Raw genomic sequence first — 18,279 nt, forward strand, 5'->3', positions numbered from 1 at the left:
CGTCTGTCCGTCCGTCCGTCCTTCCGAAAATGTTGTGTCGCGCGTAGCTCTGAAAGTATTTGACGTAGAGTCACAAAACTTTACAGGAATTGTTGGACAGCATGTGTAGTTGTGCACCTGGGGTTTCGCGTCCGGATTCATTCAGTCATGTAGAAATTATGGCCCCTGACTTTGTAAAAATTGGTCATTTTAATGTTGTGTCGCGCGTAGCTCTGAAAGTATATGACGTAGAGTCACAAAACTTTACAGGAATGTTGGTCAGCATGTGTAATTGTGCACCTGGGGTTTCGCGTCCGGATTCATTCAGTCATGTAGAAGTTATGGCCCTGACTTTATAAAAATTGGTCATTTTTAATGTTGTGTCGCGCCTAGCTCCAAAAGTATATGACCTAGAGTCACAAAACTTTACAGGAATGTTGGTCAGCATGTGCAGTTGTGCACCTGGGCTTTTGCGTCCGGATTCATCCAGTCATGTAGAGTTACGGCCCTGACTTAGTAAAAAAATTGGTCATTTTAATGTTGTGTCGTGCGTAGCTCCAAAAGTATTTGACCTAGAGTCACCAAAGTTTACAGGAATGTTGGTCAGCATGTGCAGTTGTGCACCTGGGGTTTCGCATCCGGATTCATTCAGTATTGTAGGAGTTCTGGCCCCTGACCTGGGAAAAAATGTCATTTTTGGCCCCTGACCTGGGAAAAAATTGTCATTTTAATGTCATGTAGTGGGGGCATCTGTGTCCCATGGACACATTTCTAGTTCTATCTCGTTTCGTTCCGTTTCGCAAAGTACCAATACCCACACGTATTGGTACTTTGCGAAACGGAACGAAACGAGAAAATTTTAATATATTTACATGAAATATTTCAGGAATACATATCTAATAATCGTTTATGCTTGCATGTACAATAATGGTCGAGTCTAGATCTGCAAGTCATTGCTTTTCAAGTAATTGGCGACAGCTTAACAAAACCATATCCGGAAATTACTTGTACCATACAGCACACTATAACTATGTACATACCTATGTACCTTCATAGATACATGTAGGCCTATCCTCATAAGATACCTCGACCTGCAATAGAGCCGCACATATCAAATAATCATTTATAGTTGTATGTATGTATAATTGCCGAGCCTGAATCTGCAAGTCTCCTTTTTATGTTTAGAGATGATAGGAGAATTTGTATGTTTGTGAAGGGGATGCTTTTTGCATAGTTTCTTGCATATAACTGCGTGTTATAAAATTTGATTCTCCTTCTAACTATATTTTTAATTTGTATAATATATATATATAGTTGTCAGCATCTTTAATAACACACATATATATATATAACCAAATTGGCCTTTCCTCTCTCGTTTCGTTCCGTTTCGCAAAGTACCAATACCCACACAGGTATTGGTACTTTGCGAAACGGAACGAAACGAGAGAATTTTAATTTATTTACATGAAATATTTCAGGAATTCATATCGTTGTTTGTCAGTATAGTAAACCGTTTAAAGCTGTGTCAAAAGATACGATCGCAAGATGGATCAGATACTAGATAGTGCAGGAATTGACACTAATCTGTTTAAATCTCACTGCATGAGATCTGCAGATCTCATGCTTCACGAATAAATGTTCCCATAGTACTATAATGAGAACAGCAGGATGGTCAAAATAATTAACATTTAGGAAGTATTATAAAAAGCCTATCACAAATGATATGTCTTTTACAGACGCTGTACTGAATAAAGAATTTCTTATATTATGAAGTCCGTAATATTAAATGAAATGAGGCCATAAGGGCTAATGTGTCATATTTAAAGGTTCAAGCAATTTATTTTATGTCTGTGAACAGCGAATTTTAAGATCTGTTTCATATTATAAGCAGTTACCGTCATAATAATACTTCATGAAATATACTCATGTAGTAATCATAGTCAACACTTTGTATTTAGAAATAAAAGTAGTTTAGTCACATCATTATTTTATTATATTTTTTAGCTGGATGTCCTCTAAAAGTCTCACATGTGGCGCTATGTGATTAAGTGGGAAGAAATGAAATTGATAAATTATACGATGCTTGATGAAGTATGATTTCAATTTCATGAAATCACACTTAAGCACATAGGTGTCACATACCCACCCATCCCAAACCCCGTATTAAATAAGCAACATGCTAGAATTCGACTACAAACATTTTGTGACATCCAGCAATATGCGTTGAAGCCTGAGCTTTTATCACTACCTAGCCATCTCACATGTGACACCTATGTGCTTAAGTGTGATTTCATGAAATTGAAATTATACTTCAGCAAACATCGTATAATTTATCAATTATAGGAGAATTTGGAATTATTTTTTTTCATATTTCCTTGCATGTAACTGCGTGTAATAAGATTTAATAATTTTAATTATAATTTTCTCTTTCGTTTCGTTCCGTTTCGCAAAGTACCAATACCCACACAGGTATTGGTACTTTGCGAAACGGAACGGAACGAGAGAGAAAAAGATCATTAAAAATTAATTAAATTTTATTTGTTTGTTTGTTTGTTGGGTTTAACGTCGCACCGACACAATTTTAGGTCATAATTAAATTTTAACCGAAAGAGAAATTTTAATATATTTTCATGAAATATTTCAGAAATTCATATCTAATAATCGTTTATGCTTGCATGTACAATAATGGTCGAGCTTGGATCTGCAAGTCATTATTTTTCAGGAATTGGCGACAGCTTAACAACACCATACAGAAAATTCTGGTCTATAAAACACACTATACCTATGCACAAACCTACGTACCTTTATAGATACATGTACCTTTATAAGATACCTCTACAAACAATAGAGCCGGACATATCGAATAATCATTTATGGTTGTATGTATGTATAATTGACGAGCCTGGATCAGCAAGTCGCCTTTTTATGTTTTGAGATTATAGGAATATTTGGGAATATTTTTTTGCATATTTCCTTGCATGTAACAGCGTGTAATAAAACTTATTTATTTTAATTATAATTTTCTCTTTCGTTTCGTTCCGTTTCGCAAAGTACCAATACCCACACAGGTATTGGTACTTCGCGAAACGGAACGAAACGAGAAAGGAAAGGCTAAGTGTGTTATATACATGTATTATGTAATTATTGATGCTGACAACTACCAATAAAAAGATAAAAGGAGAATCAAATTTTATTACACGCAGTTACATGCAAGACAATATGCAAAAAGTATTTCCTTCACAAACATACAAATTCGCGTATAATCTCAAAACATAAAAAGGCGACTTGACCGTTCCAAGGCGGTGCCCCACTGTGTTCCTGTTTTTGTTTGTTTTGTCCTTGTATGTTTGTTTTGTTGTTGTTGTTGTGTGTTGATCGTGTGTGCCTTTGGGGAGTAGGCTCCGTTTTTGGAACGTAGCTTTCGCTGTTGGATATTCTTCCTTGTTTTTTGGCGATCCAGACTCGGAAATTATTCAAACATAAATGATTATTTGGTGAGTTCAGCTATATTGCATGTCCAGGCATTTTAAGAAGGTTCATATGTAGGTATGTACATAGTTACAGTGTGATACATAAAACCAGTAATTTCCGATTAAAGTTTTGTTGTCTCCAATTAATTGAATAACAACGACTTATAAATCCAGACTCAACCATTATTGTACATTCAAACAATCAACGATAAATAGATATGAACTCCTAAAATATTTCATGTAAATATATTAAAAATTTCTCGTTCCGTTTCGTTTCGCAAAGTACCAATACCTGTGTGGGTATTGGTATTTTGCGAAACGGAACGAAACGCGATCGAAAAGCTAATTTGGTTTTATACGCATTATGTAATTTAAGATGCGGACAAGTAAGAATTAAGAAAATAAAATAGGAGAAGCAAATTTCATTACAAGCAGTTACATGCAAGGAAATATGCAAAAGGTATTCCCTTCACGAACAAACAAATTCTGTAATTTTCACAAGTAAAAGGATAATTTGCAGATCAAGGCTCGACAGTTAAACATACATACACACATAAATGATTATCCGAAAGTTCTGAAATATTCGTTTCGTTCCGTTTCGCAAAGTACCAATACCCGTGTGGGTATTGGTACTTTGCGAAACGGAACGAAACGAGAGAGGAAAGGCTAAGTTTGTTATAGACATGTATAATTTATGATATGAAAGATGCTTACAACTACTGTAAAAACTAAAACGATAAAAGGAGAAACAAATTTTATTACACGCAGTTACATGCAAGACAATATGCAAAAAGTATTTCCTTCACAAACATACAAATTCTCGTATATCAAATCTAAAAACATAAAAAGGCGACTTGCAGATCCAGACTCGGCAATTATACATACATACAAATATTAATAATTATTCGGTATGTCCGGCTATATTGCATGTCCATGTATTTTATGAAGGTATATGTGTAGGTATGTACATAGTTACAGTGTGTTGCATGAAACCAGTAATTTCAGATTATAGCTTTGTTAAGTCGTCGCCAATTATTTGAAAAACAACGACCTACAAATCCAGGCTCAACCATTATTGTACATGCAAGCAATAAACGATAAATAGATATGAATTCCTGAAATATTTCATGTAAATATATCAAAAATTTCTCGTTCCGTTTCGTTTCGCAAAGTACCAATACCTGTGTGGGTATTGGTATTTTGCGAAACGGAACGAAACGAGATCGGAAAAGCTAATTTGGTTATATATGCATTATGTAATTCAAGATGCTGACAATTAAGAATTAAAAAACAAGATTTAGCTTACCAAAAGGTTCCTTCTAGCGCATATTAGATATTCTTTTTAAAGGATCTTATCTATTTAAAACATTTAAGTTATTTCACGCAACATTAATTTAACTTATAATAATAACCAAACACCTTCTACCTAAATATTATAGCTCTGTCAGCGGATAATAAATAATAAAGATCATCATTCTATCAAAATTTCGGAAATCCTCTGTTGAACCTTCACTAGAGGCACAGATCGGAATTTGGCCATAATGTTAGCCTCTTTGTAAATTTAAAGTTTCACATAGCAATACATGGACAGAAAAGTGCTGTCAAACGCCTTTAACTGCATCGCATGATGGATACTTCCAGCTCCAAAACGAAATATGACCGCCTGGGTCCGTAAAAGTTAAGCTACAAAAGAATGAAACCAAGCAGAATAATAGCAGACGATATATTTGGGCGGGAGTCTATTTTAAGATGATGCATATTCATTTAAATAATCTCGATTCTTCATTATGACAAGTTAGATTTAGGAATTATATCATTTAAACTATGTTATTGTTTCTTGAAGGTCTGTTATTAAGTAGTTGTATTTCACTTAACTTTAGTCTAAAGATTGACTTAAAGATGCGTAAACACATACTGACAAAGAGGCTATTTATAATGAATATGCATGAGTCCAAGATGGCGGCGTCCAACTGGAAATCGGATGCCTTTTAGGTATTATGGTATTAAATGCCTCCGCTACTATTTTCTATATAAAATTAACAACTTACTACATATTTTTATCAAGATTTCTAGCCTTTCACTTCCTGCGAGACTACCCTTGTCTTGAAGGTCTGTCTTTAGGCAATCAAAATATACCCAAAAAATATGGGGTTGACCATAATGCAATGAAACCATGGTCACGTGACTGAGACACGTGATGAAAACGTTAATATTGCGTAGGTAGACATCAGGAAATACCTACTTTCACTTTCATTTTACAAGGCAGCTTCCAATCAACATTTGAAGCATATAACATAGCTTAAAATCATCTGCGGACATTCCTTTTTACAATCAAGCATCAATAAAGCGTATATCTGGCATGAAAATGGCCTTTACTAGGCGGGAAAATTGCACTATATATTGATATGGACTACATTCGAGTGGACCACGGAGGCATATCCGGCTAATTGCCCCCTTCATGCCTTGATGATACCCTTGTATCCATTACCTGCTCAGTCAAGTGTGACATGTTCACCATAAGTGTTCCTTCTATTGAGAAGGAACAATAAATAGAAGGAGAACCAAATTTCATTACAAGCAGTTACATGCAAGGAAATGTGCAAAAGGTATTCCCTTCACGAACAAATTCTGTAATTTTCACAAGTAAAAGGATAATTTGCAGATCAAGGCTTGAAAGTTAAACATACATACACACATAAATGATTATCCGATATTTCTAGTCTGTTTCACTGATCTGTCTTATCGAATACCAGTCGTTAATATGTAGTATCTAACGCGTGGAAGAGTCTACCGATATTTCTGAAATACTTCATGTAAATGAATTAAAATTTTCTCGTTTCGTTCCGTTTCGCAAAGTACCAATACCTGTGTGGGAATTGGTACTTTGCGAAACGGAACGAAACGAGAGAGGAAAGGCTAAGTTTGTTATAGACATGTATAATCTATGTAATTAAAGATGCTGACAACTACTGTAACAAATAAAAAGATAAAAAGAAAATCCAATTTTATTACAGGCAGCTACATGCAAGACAATATGCAAAAAATATTTCCTTCACAAACATAAGAATTCTCGTATAATCTCAAAACATAAAAAGGCGACTTGCAGATCCAGACTCGGCAATTATACATACATACAAATATGAATAATTATTCGGTATGTCCGGCTATATTGCATGTCCATGTATTTTATGAAGGTATATGTGTAGGTATGTACATAGTTACAGTGTGTTGCATGAAACCAGTAATTTCAGATTATAGCTTTGTTAAGTCGTCACCAATTATTTGAAAAACAACGACCTACAAATCCAGGCTCAACCATTATTGTACATGCAAGCAATAAACGATAAATAGATATGAATTCCTGAAATATTTCATGTAAATATATCAAAAATTTCTCGTTCCGTTTCGTTTCGCAAAGTACCAATACCTGTGTGGGTATTGGTATTTTGCGAAACGGAACGAAACGAGATCGGAAAAGTTAATTTGGTTATATATGCATTATGTAATTCAAGATGCGGACAAGTAAGAATTGAAAAAATAAATAGGAGAACCAAATTTCATTACAAGCAGTTACATGCATGGATCGAATATGCAAAAGGTATTCCCTTCACAAACAAACAAATCCTGTATTTTTTCACAAGTAAAAGGCTAATTTGCAAATCAAGGCTCGACAGTTCAGCATACATACACACATAAATGATTATCCTTGGAAGAGTCTACCGATATTTCTGAAATACTTTATGTAAATGAATTAATTTTTTCTTGTTTCGTTTCGTTTCGCAAAGTACCAATACCTGTGTGGGTATTGGTACTTTGCGAAACGGAACGAAACGAGAGAGGAAAGGCTAAGTTTGTTATAGACATGTATAATTTATGTAATTAAAGATGCTAACAACTACTGTAACAAATAAAAAGATAAAGTTTGTTATAACTTATATAATTTTATTTTATAAAGATGTTGACAACTACAACTAAAAGATAAAAGGAGAATCAAATTTTATTACACGCAGTTACATGCAAGACAATATGCAAAACGTATTTCCTTCACAAACAAACAAATACTCGTACAATCTCAATACATAAAAAGGCGACTTGCAGATCCAGACTCGGCAATTATATAAACATACAAACATAAATGATTATTCGGTATGTCCGGCTATATTGCATGCCTATGTACTTCACGAAAGTTCATATATATATGTGTGTGCAGGTATGTACATAGTTACAGTGTGATGCAGTAATTTCCGATTATTGCTTTGTTAAGTTGTCGCTAATGGGAACCAAATTTCATTACAAGCAGTTACTTGCAAGACAATATGCAAAAAATATTCCCTTCTCGAACATACAAATTCTCCTGTAATCTTCATACATAAAAGGATAACAGGATCGACATTTATACATACATACACAAATAAACGATTATTAGATATGAATTCCTGAAATATTTCATGCAAGTAGATTAAAATTTTCTCGTTTCGTTCCGTTTCGCAAAGTACCAATACCTGTGTGGGTAATGGTATTTTGCGTAACGGAACGAAACAAGACAAAACCTGTTTAATACTTAATGTTTTGCGTATCAGGAGTTTCATTTGATATTATACATCATTCCAAAACTGATGTTTATACAAGGTTCATGTAATTAAATATTATATATTGATTTTTATTATTTAAATTTGATTTTTTAATTCCCCCCATATAGTGCCCCTCGTTCCGTTTCGTTTCGTTTCGTTTCGTTTCGCAAAGTACCAATAGCCCATTATTATATCACTTTGCAAAAATAATTTAATTTCTACCATCTTACAATCAGATGAAAACTCGCTTTTATAATACTTTGTTTGGTGATAAAGATTATGAAATAAAGGTTTTAAATAGTTTTTTTTGTGTGTAATCAAATAACTGCACAATTATTATTATGTCGTGAGCGGTGTCCAAAAAAAGAAGAAAGACTTAAAGTCGTATCCCTGCAGTGATGTGCATATAAATGTGTACATGAAAAGTATATACACAGAACGCGCAGTCTGGTCAGGATCCATGCTGTTCGCTTACGGTTTCTCTAATTGCAATATGCTTTGAAAGCGAACAGCATGGATCCTGACCAGACTGCGCGGATGCGCATGCTGGTCTGGATCAAAGCTGGTCGCAAACGCACTATGTTGGTTTTCTCATGGCACGGCTCATATCATTGATTTATCTGATATTTGTATGAACGGAATTATTGAATCTGATTTGCTTTTTGCTTTGTGTAAAATATGTAATGCGATTAATTTGGAAATTTCCAGTCTCCAAAGCAAAATTTTCTTTGGTAACTGAACAGTTTATCAGTTGACGTACAACAACAAATGTATTACAAATGTCAGGTATCAGTATAATTTGATTGTCGAAAAATCCACGTGTCATCGAGTCGTGATTTATGCCCGAGCACGACATGTTAAATATTATAAACAGCATGTCTTTTTTTGTTTTGTTTTTAGTAACTTTTCTGTATTAATTGTCCACAGTCTCATTTAAAAGACATCGTATGATTTTACGTATATATAACCTGTATACGAATGAAACATAGATAGATAGTGGCGTGTTGTCCATTCATAAAAGTTAAGTTTACAACCGCACTCTACGTTTTCATTGTAACGTTAACTACTTCAGTCAAATACAAGGTCTTATGATAATTGATCCGTACGTCTAAATAAAACACTCGTTGAGATTTTAGTGTAAGTTACGATGATTTTAAAAACTTCTACGCAAAAAGAACATTAACTAAAATTTAAAATGATTGTTTCTTAGAAAATGTGTCTGTATGTATGCTGTGGTTGATAAAAAGGCAGTATCAGAAAATAATGAGAAAATGATAACTGTTTAATATATATAACGGCATTAGTTAAAGAACCTCCGGCTCTGGAACATTTAACCAGACCGGATTACATCAGGCGCTTGCACGTCCAGGTTGAGCCGCGTCTTACAAAATCAGTCTCAGAGAGAGAAACTGTTGAAAATATCTCTTATTCTTCTAGACATGTTTTTCTGTCCTGTTTAACATCTTTACCCGTTTCATATTTAAAGAAACTTTACCAAGAAGCTGAGAATATTATTTTTCATACACATGCATTAAATGAAACTGCATCTTTCATTCAAAGTTACACAGTGCATTTCCTTTGCTCATTTGTGGATCCGTAATGGCATTCGACAATTTCCGTCTAATTACATATTATCGTTAGGCTTATCGGCACTCCCCGGATATACATATTGCTCAACGCGCTCGTGGCTCTCCGTAAAAACCGAAGAATTCCGAACTCGCATACAGACAGTCTTACATGTAGCGAGTCGCAATATTGCACTTCCCTTATGAGCAGATTTGTTTTGTTTGTTTTGAGTTTAACGCCGTTTTTTAACAGTATTTCAGTCATATAACGGCGGGCAGTTAACCTAACCAGTGTTCCTGGATTCTGTACCAGTACAAACCTGTTCTTCGCAAGTAACTGCCAACTTCCACACATGAATCAGAGGTGTAGGACTAATGATTTCAGACACAATGTTGTTTATCAAATAGTCACGAAGAACACACGCCCCGCCCGAGGATCGAACTCACGACCCCGCGATCCGTAGACCAACGCTCTACCTACTGAGCTAAGCGGGCGGGCTTCCTTATGAGCAGCATCAGGGTGGCCATTTTATAAATTGCGTGCATGTTTCGTGCTTTTAATTAATGGCAAGATCAGGATTCTCATACAAGAATAAAGAAAGTTATCAAAGCGGAAGTTTTACACCATCCATGAAAAATAGCATGCCAAAATCATCAATTTTGCACTTTTTGAACAGCCTACAATGATCCCGCTGCAAGAACAATGCCCAATTTTATTGCATTTCTAAATTTAATAGTCCTTACTGAACTTCAGGATATAAACGGAGTGGGAGCCAGCCCATCCAGCTCGTTTTTTTTTCACAAAATAGCGAAAACGTTCCCGAGTGTCAATCAACAAGCACAGAACCCTTCCGTGATTTGAATTTTCCGCGAAAGGTGCCTCATTGATTCATACAAAGCTACCAGCAGATAGTTTTACAACTGACATCAGAATGTGTCGGCTGTATAAATTTTCTAAAGAATTAACAATCATTATCACTCACCTTAATTTTCAGACATCCAAAATCACGAAGTTCTAATTATAACAAAAATTCGAAGTGTACCCGTTTCGACTTTAAAAACTAGAACCTTCATATGACTATGTACTTTGTTTGATTATATTAAGGTCCCAACAGTAACATTGTCATAAAATATGTTTTTTTTTCAATTATCGTACGATCACGATTCTGTGTCATGCAAGTACACATTTATATTGATATTGAATATCTTTCATTTATAAAGTTATCGCATGGTGTAATATATAGGACTAGTAAATTTTAATAGTAAATGTACCTCAGGTACATGTGACTGTTCACTCGTCCTCTTACTTGTTTGAGATCCCTGTGGTTTGAAAAACTAAAAATGAAATATTCAAACTAATATCTTTTATTTCAAAATGTAAGTCACAATAATAACACATATATATCTATAGTTTCATTCTAACTGGATTCATGCCTTTCCGTTTACAAGTGTCTGTTTAAACATACTTAAATAAATCTTAATCTTACAACTAATTTTGAATTTAAGCACTTTTTGCACGTTCACTTATGAAATTTCAAAATGAATGACATATAGTGACAAATACAGATTCTCGGTTTCTGTGCTGCTTAATAGTTAGACAAATACAAACGATATAACACAATCCAAAGCTTAAATCAGACGGGTATATTGTTAATTTGAAAATCCTATAGTATTATTAAGGTTGAGACAAACACATACACAACTGCACGTTGTTACCACACAAACATAACTAAAATAAACAAAACTGTTTTCCTTTTTTTCATAAAAAATCTTAAAATGTTCAAGTCAAAGACAGGATTAGTAAGAAGAGAGCAGGAGAAAGAGACAAAATATTCTGACTATACCTTCCGATTTAATCAACTGACCAGGCCTTTTTAATGTTACTTTAACCCTTATCATGCTGGACACGATTGATTCTACCTTTGCGACCAGTGTAGATCATGATAAGCCGTGCAGTCTGATAATGATCTGCACTGCTCTGTCAGTATCGTTTTGGTAAGCACCCCTTTTAACATTAAGAGATTTTTTAATGGAGAATGTTAAGAACTTAGGATGTAAGGCGGCAACGGGATCAATCAACACTCAGTGAAGCCTTCCTAACAGTGGTCTGATAATTCATGTTGCATGGTGCCGCCCGAGTTGGGACAGTTGGGCAAGGTTTTCGAGTATGCATGGTCGCAATTTACATTTGTAGTTCTAAGTTAGATAAATAAGATCAGATAAATGATACTAACTAAAACCATCTTTTAAAATAAACGAGTAAGTGTTTTGTCAGGCTCTGTGACAAATCCATACCATAGTGAGAGTTAAATGTGTGACCATATGAATAAAAAATAAACAATAATATTCTACTGTCATCACCATGGAGACCCTGTTTTAACCTCTGTTTAAGTCTCTAAAGAATTGTTCTATCTGCCCTAGAAATGCAAAACTAGTTCTTATTTTGTGAATTAAACAGAACTAAGAATTTTTCAACGTCTACTGTGCTGAGTTTTACATTTTCTATGGCATACAGTACATGACAAGAAAAGTGTGAGAAAACTATAATCTAGAATCTACTACTAAAAAAGAGAAATGAAATATTAGTTAATAAAACAACACAACAGGTAGTCCTCCCAGGCTACAGTTATTTCGTCATGACACGTACAAACGTAATATACTCCTCAGTTTGTATAGTTTTTCGGGGCTCTTCTATTATTGTTCCATTTTACAATCGTACATTTATAACATAGCCGTTTCATTCTATATTTTACAGTCTGTTCATAAGGATTTATACAAATTACTGTAAAGGCGTGTTGTCGAGTCACGTAGTATGTTTCTTAAACGGGTATTTATTGATTACAATAACTGTTCTGATTCTTAACCCTTTAAGTGATGTCACAAGTGGGTCCGAAATGACACTCGGCCATTTCCGTTGGATTACGTAATATTCTATTCTCCGACTGGTTGCGCGTATGAACTACATAAGAATACTGAAACAAGTAACAGAATACGTAATCAAACGGGAATTGCCGGATGTCATCACGAGTCCACTTTGGTAAGTGCGATAAAAGTATGATATTCTACTATCTAGTATACATTTTTTCTATCTTAATAATCATCAGTGAGATTACTTGAAAGTGATACTACCTAGTTTCATCTAAACAAAATATCTTTATAACAATAATTATTCATAATAACAAGTTCCTGAATTTGACAACATGGCACATTGTTGTTCCTTACTGAAAATACAAGAAGTCATATCAAATTTCGCCTGATGAAGATACCTTTTCCATATTTTCAACCCCACTCATGTAACAAAATCCCAAATTACAATTAAAACTACAATTCACTCCAACTTAGTTGTTCATGCTGTTATTAAATTCTGCACACCGGTGACGTCATAACAGTAACAGCTCATGTTTTCATCCTTCAATCTTGAGAACATGTCATATTTAGTATGAAACGTATATTTTCCTTCTACTCCAGGAGCATTCCGCATGACAAATGTAATCATTTTATCTCATTAGTAGTCGGCAGACGTGTTCCCGTTGTTAGCGAGATATAAAATTTATCTCACTAGAAGTCGGCAGACGTGTTCCTGTTGTTAGCGAGATATAAAATTTATCTCACTAGTAGCCGGCAGACGTGTTCCTGTTGTTAGCGAGATATAAGATTTATCTCACTAGAATAGCGAGATATAAGATTTATCTCACTAGAAGTCGGCAGACGTGTTCCTGTTGTTAGCGAGATATAAGACAATGAAATTCAGACAAGAAGAAAGAATAGATAAGAATAGACCAAAAGACAAACAATTCCGTCATAAATGATATGATGCACACGCTTTTATTTCCACTCTGTCTATACACAATCCTAACTTTCCATATGTCACTGACGTTTGCGTCTTGTAATGTATGTGTTTGTCTCGAACCTCGGTTAAGAAAATCCGCAGGCTCCATTTGAATCGGACAGTTCTGTGCAATCAACAGACTTCTTGTCATTTTGGAAAGAAGTTAAGCTTAAACGACTTGTTTCTTGCAGCATTCTGTAAAGAAATGAAATAAATGTTCTTAATGTCAAGCCAGTGAATTCAAAATAAATTCTTCCATATATATTTGATAATCCATGTTTATTCTATATCATATTATAAAAAGATGCAACAATATCTCCAGTTTACTCTCTTTTTTTGTGTTTTCTGTATTTTCTTCTTTTCACTAAAAATAATAAAAAAAAACAAGGGGACTTCGTGGCCGAGTGGTTTGACTTGCCCCTCACCGATGTGGGTTCAAGCCTCTCGGGGCGTTAAATTCTTCATGTGAGGAAGCCATCCAGCTGGCTTACGGAAGGTCGGCGGTTCTACCCAGGTGCCCGCTCATGATGAAATAACGCACGGAGGGACACCTTGGGTCTTCCTCCACCATCAAAGCCAGAAACACGCCATTTGACCTATAATTGTGTCAGTGCGACGTTAAACCCAACAAACAAATAAATATATAAATAAAAACAAAACATTTTCTTACTTCTTTATTTCAAGAAGTGACTGTGTGTTTGTATCCATTAAGGAGTCCAGTTCATTCCTTTCTGTTCCTAGTTTTGTAACCCTGAAAAATACAAACAAATATTATTCTGAAACATAGATATAATCAGAACCAGTCTTCTTTGGCAACTGTAACAGTTTTCGTTCATCATCCTTTGTCCGAAAACCGCATTACAAATCAATCTTGACTTAAAAACAGTTTCATGTAATCGTAACAGAACATCTGTAAAAAACTAAAATGTCTACACAAATGCAAATAAAATAGTCACAAGAGGTGGAAAGTAATGTAATACAAAACATTTATTTGGAACATATTACACGCGAATTTTAAATCCCTATCTTGATCTTCAAAAAAACTTACTCTGATAAAAGACATCTCATTAGCGCTGCCTTTTCTCCTTGTTCTGATGTAGAAGCACATGAAGTCTCTGTGAACTCACTCGGTTCCCGTCGTGCCATCTTAGAAACAACACTGGGGTTTTCCAAAATGTCCTTGGCATTGGTCTTCAATAACTCCGACACAGAATTATAACGTTCGTCCATCTATTCAAATATTATAGGTAAATATCTTTTCATAAGTCACAAACATGTCTCTTGTGACACTTAATTGCTTTCAATTCAAATAATAAAAAATCTTTCTCTAAGTTTTATAGACATTGTAAAGAAGCAATATACTGCTTAATATAATGATATTCACAAGTTTTGAGTGATATGTGGAAACTGTAAAAGTCTCCCAGTATTTGGACGTATTGTTGTTATATTTTCTGGTCCTTTAGGATCATGGAGAAACACTTTTTGCAATAATAGAATTCCGTTGAGGCCGGTGCTATGGGGCGTGAGGGGTGTTGCACAATTCATTCCTCTCATTGAAAACGATGCTGCTATTATGTTGCCGAACAATAATGTACATAACTACCACTTACTTTGTCAAGTTTTTCATTGATCTGGGTCTGACACTCAACCACACATTTGATGTTTGTTTCAACTTTTCCAGCTCGCGTCAGATGCTTAAGCAAAACACTGAAAAGAAATAAAGGTGCGTTTCAGTGTGTGTAAAAACTGAAAGATACCGTTTATATACTCGTAAATTGTTGTAAAAACGTGGAAACGAACAAGCAAGTGTGTTAACTTTCTGTAATAATATAATTTGAACACTGTTTTCTTTAGTACGATATAAAAGTTTTACCTTAACTGCTTGTTAACAGCATTGTGGACACGTTTTAAGTTGTCAAGACAGTGACCTTGAAACAGAGACACAATCTTCACACAGAGGTCTTCAAGCTTCTCTCTGAAAACATTCAAAAGGGATTAAATAAGTTATGAAATCGAGAGCTGTCATCAGCTGACACAAATCTGAATCTTAGTAACAAGAAATGGGTTTTAAACAGGCATTTAAAATTAATCGTTTATTGGCATCTCTAAATTAAATTTTGATTGGGGGAATGATTTACACAGCTGAGAGCAGTGTATACGAAGCTCTGTTGTCAAGCATCATGATTTGAATTTTCGGAATAACAAAATGAAACACTGCCGTTTGATCTCAGGTTGATGTATACTACAATCATGTTATATATAGGATAGAGAATGACATTGTAGAGCCTTATGTAGGTGTGCGTCGGAACTTTGTACATTACTCTGTATCTAATATATCTAGTAATCTACAAGTGTTACGTGAGAGATTGAACAATGGGAACATAAGAAGTTCAAAACTTGTTACTCGTTTCAAACTGAGAAAAGTTCAGAAAATGATAAGAGGAAAGAGCTATAAACTTATACACACAAGCTAATAATACTTTTCAACTATAACTTAATTTAAAGAGAGTAAAGATCATATTCACGGTGGGGAAACCAAGAATGCAACGTCATCAAAACCCAGCGCAAATGAGCTGACCACACACAAATTTACGTTGATTCAGGTCAGAAAAGTCTTGTAACTTTTTTATTACTGCAGCTTTCGACTCGAGATAAAGAGCACCGTACCCGGCCTGGAGTATACTATTCTGCGGTAGTGTTCCATATTGTACGTATAGCTTGGTTTTTGCTCGAAAACGCGAACAGTTGGCAAAGAAGGTATGAGCTGTACCACACTTTTGTCTAAGAAAGTGAGTTTTGACCGCATTTTCGTGAAATGAGGACAAATTTGAAGCTCATTTAATATCAGTGACTAGCATAATAGTCAATCATTGTTTTATTTTGCTATTTTCAAGGATATTTGACGATATTTTATTCAAAACAAACAACGTTATTAAAATGAGAACATCCACACTGACGACTTTGTTGGAGAACATCCACACTAATATCATGCACTATTTAGAAAAATCAAGACAAAACCGTTTTTGTTTTAAAATCTGACATGTGAAAAAGTAAAGTAAAAGTGATAAGTTTCACTGCATTCAATCTGCGCGTCATTCGTTATTTTGTTTCAGATGGCAGTATTTGTTTCTTTTTATGACATACTGCAAATTTAATAATGTCAATTTGAAAATATTGTTGCAATCCGTAGGGCATTTGATCTATATAAATATTTAGTAGAGTAGATTCTACATGAATAAGATCGTGTTATATATAATAATTATAATATAAAATATAATCAAAGGCCTGAATGGCCTGAGTCGGCTAATGATTGATGTACTGACAGTATAGTCTACCAGTTTCAGATTGTTTTTAGTTTTTTTCTTAAAATTTCATAACACAGCTCGATATTTACCCAAAATATTATATCCGGATACAATTACACTTTTCTCCAGTTTGAACAATATATTTTACAAATTGTGATGATACGAAGACATTTAGCAGCAGTTGGCAGTATTTGACATTGAAGTTTACGGTTAAATTACCTCTTATTAAATCTTTTCATAAAAAAGTTGTTTCGTTTCGCCAAACATAGACGATCTACTTTCGATTTCAAAAACTACAAGAAAATACAATTTAATGTTTCGCCGATTTGTTTATTTCTCGAAAAATAAGAATTAAAATCATTTTTAATATCTGTAGTAACTAAACAAACCAGTAAGAGCTTCTTCTTCCGATAATTTGTCCGTTTACTGACTGCAAAATTCATGTGTGTGTGTAGAAACCCACGCAAAGTTTATAGAAATCATACGATGCGTGTATACGTTCAATGTGGGAGAATTAAGGCTGATCGGGATCGGCTATGTTACCTAACGCATCCAGACGATTCAGATTTTGTTTTTAAGAAAGCATTGTGTGCATTTCTGTAATTTTATATACGTTTTTATACGCTTAGAAATTATTAGACATGCGTAATTGCATTATTTCTATACGTAATTTACGCTTATACGCATCTTATCTGGAGCCCTGTGGAACTATTTTTTGTCTTTCGCTGGATGTTACGCAAGCTTTGTAAGCCTGCGCAATTCATAAAATGCACATTTATGCTTAATGAGTTACATTCGAGTATTGCACAATTACAAGTCATAAATATGACAGATTACATCGTATATTGGTCATAGCAAAGGGAATTCACACAACTTAACTTCATTCATGCAGTGAACTGTTTGAAGTTTGAGAAATCTAATGGAACTACATCCCTTCACTGTGTTATTTGGTCCATTTAGACTTAGAGAATCGCTGGATAGCAAGGACTCGTCAAAACGATTTCATCGTTTAGCCGACTCAAAAATGGAAAAGAAACATAAATCTTTTTTCCACCTTTTTAGTGTTTGAAATTACTTTTCTCCAATGTCATTGCAGTATTTTTGGAATTATGGGGAAATTAATTTTGGTAAATCAAGATTTACTTTCATTCGTTTATTAACCCGGTAAGTCACATATACTGTACGCAGAGCTTAAATTTGTAAACAAAAAATAATTTTAAACACTAAACAGGTTAGCCAATAATTAGAAAAATAAAACTTCTCATCCCATTTAAATTATTTTAGCACCAATTACATATGCGAGATAACAAAGTCTATGTAAATTTCTTTTACCAAACCACAAACCTATACTTAAACACCCTTACAATTTTCCTGGCTGAACTATTATTAACGAACAATACGGCTCAAGCTCTATAAAACAGTTTGAAATTATTAAGATCTGCTAATCTGAATAGGTGTCCGCAACTAGTAAATTATTAATACAGTTGTAACAGTATTTAGTGATTGAAATTATTTTGTCCAATGGTATTGCAGAACATTTCAAATTATGGGCAATTCATT

At 34.4% G+C, this 18,279-nt stretch overlaps 1 protein-coding gene across 2 annotated transcripts in view; it reads right to left on the reverse strand.

Annotated features, from left to right (window-relative positions):
- Nucleotides 1-10,934: 10,934 nt before the first annotated feature.
- Nucleotides 10,935-18,279, reverse strand: part of LOC123528572 (serine/threonine-protein kinase TBK1-like) — a 68,379-nt gene continuing 61,034 nt past the window's right edge. For both annotated transcript variants that reach the window (XM_053522462.1, XM_053522463.1), the window contains exons 15-19: nt 15,288-15,389; nt 15,025-15,121; nt 14,463-14,644; nt 14,085-14,165; nt 10,935-13,609 (exon numbers count right to left, since the gene is read on the reverse strand). In XM_053522462.1, the coding sequence (XP_053378437.1) occupies nt 13,501-13,609; nt 14,085-14,165; nt 14,463-14,644; nt 15,025-15,121; nt 15,288-15,389 (571 nt within the window). In that variant the 3' untranslated portion in view covers nt 10,935-13,500. The remainder of the gene's footprint in view (nt 13,610-14,084; nt 14,166-14,462; nt 14,645-15,024; nt 15,122-15,287; nt 15,390-18,279) is intronic.

This window comes from Mercenaria mercenaria, chromosome 13, assembly GCF_021730395.1.
Source record: "Mercenaria mercenaria strain notata chromosome 13, MADL_Memer_1, whole genome shotgun sequence".
NCBI lineage: Eukaryota > Metazoa > Mollusca > Bivalvia > Venerida > Veneridae > Mercenaria > Mercenaria mercenaria.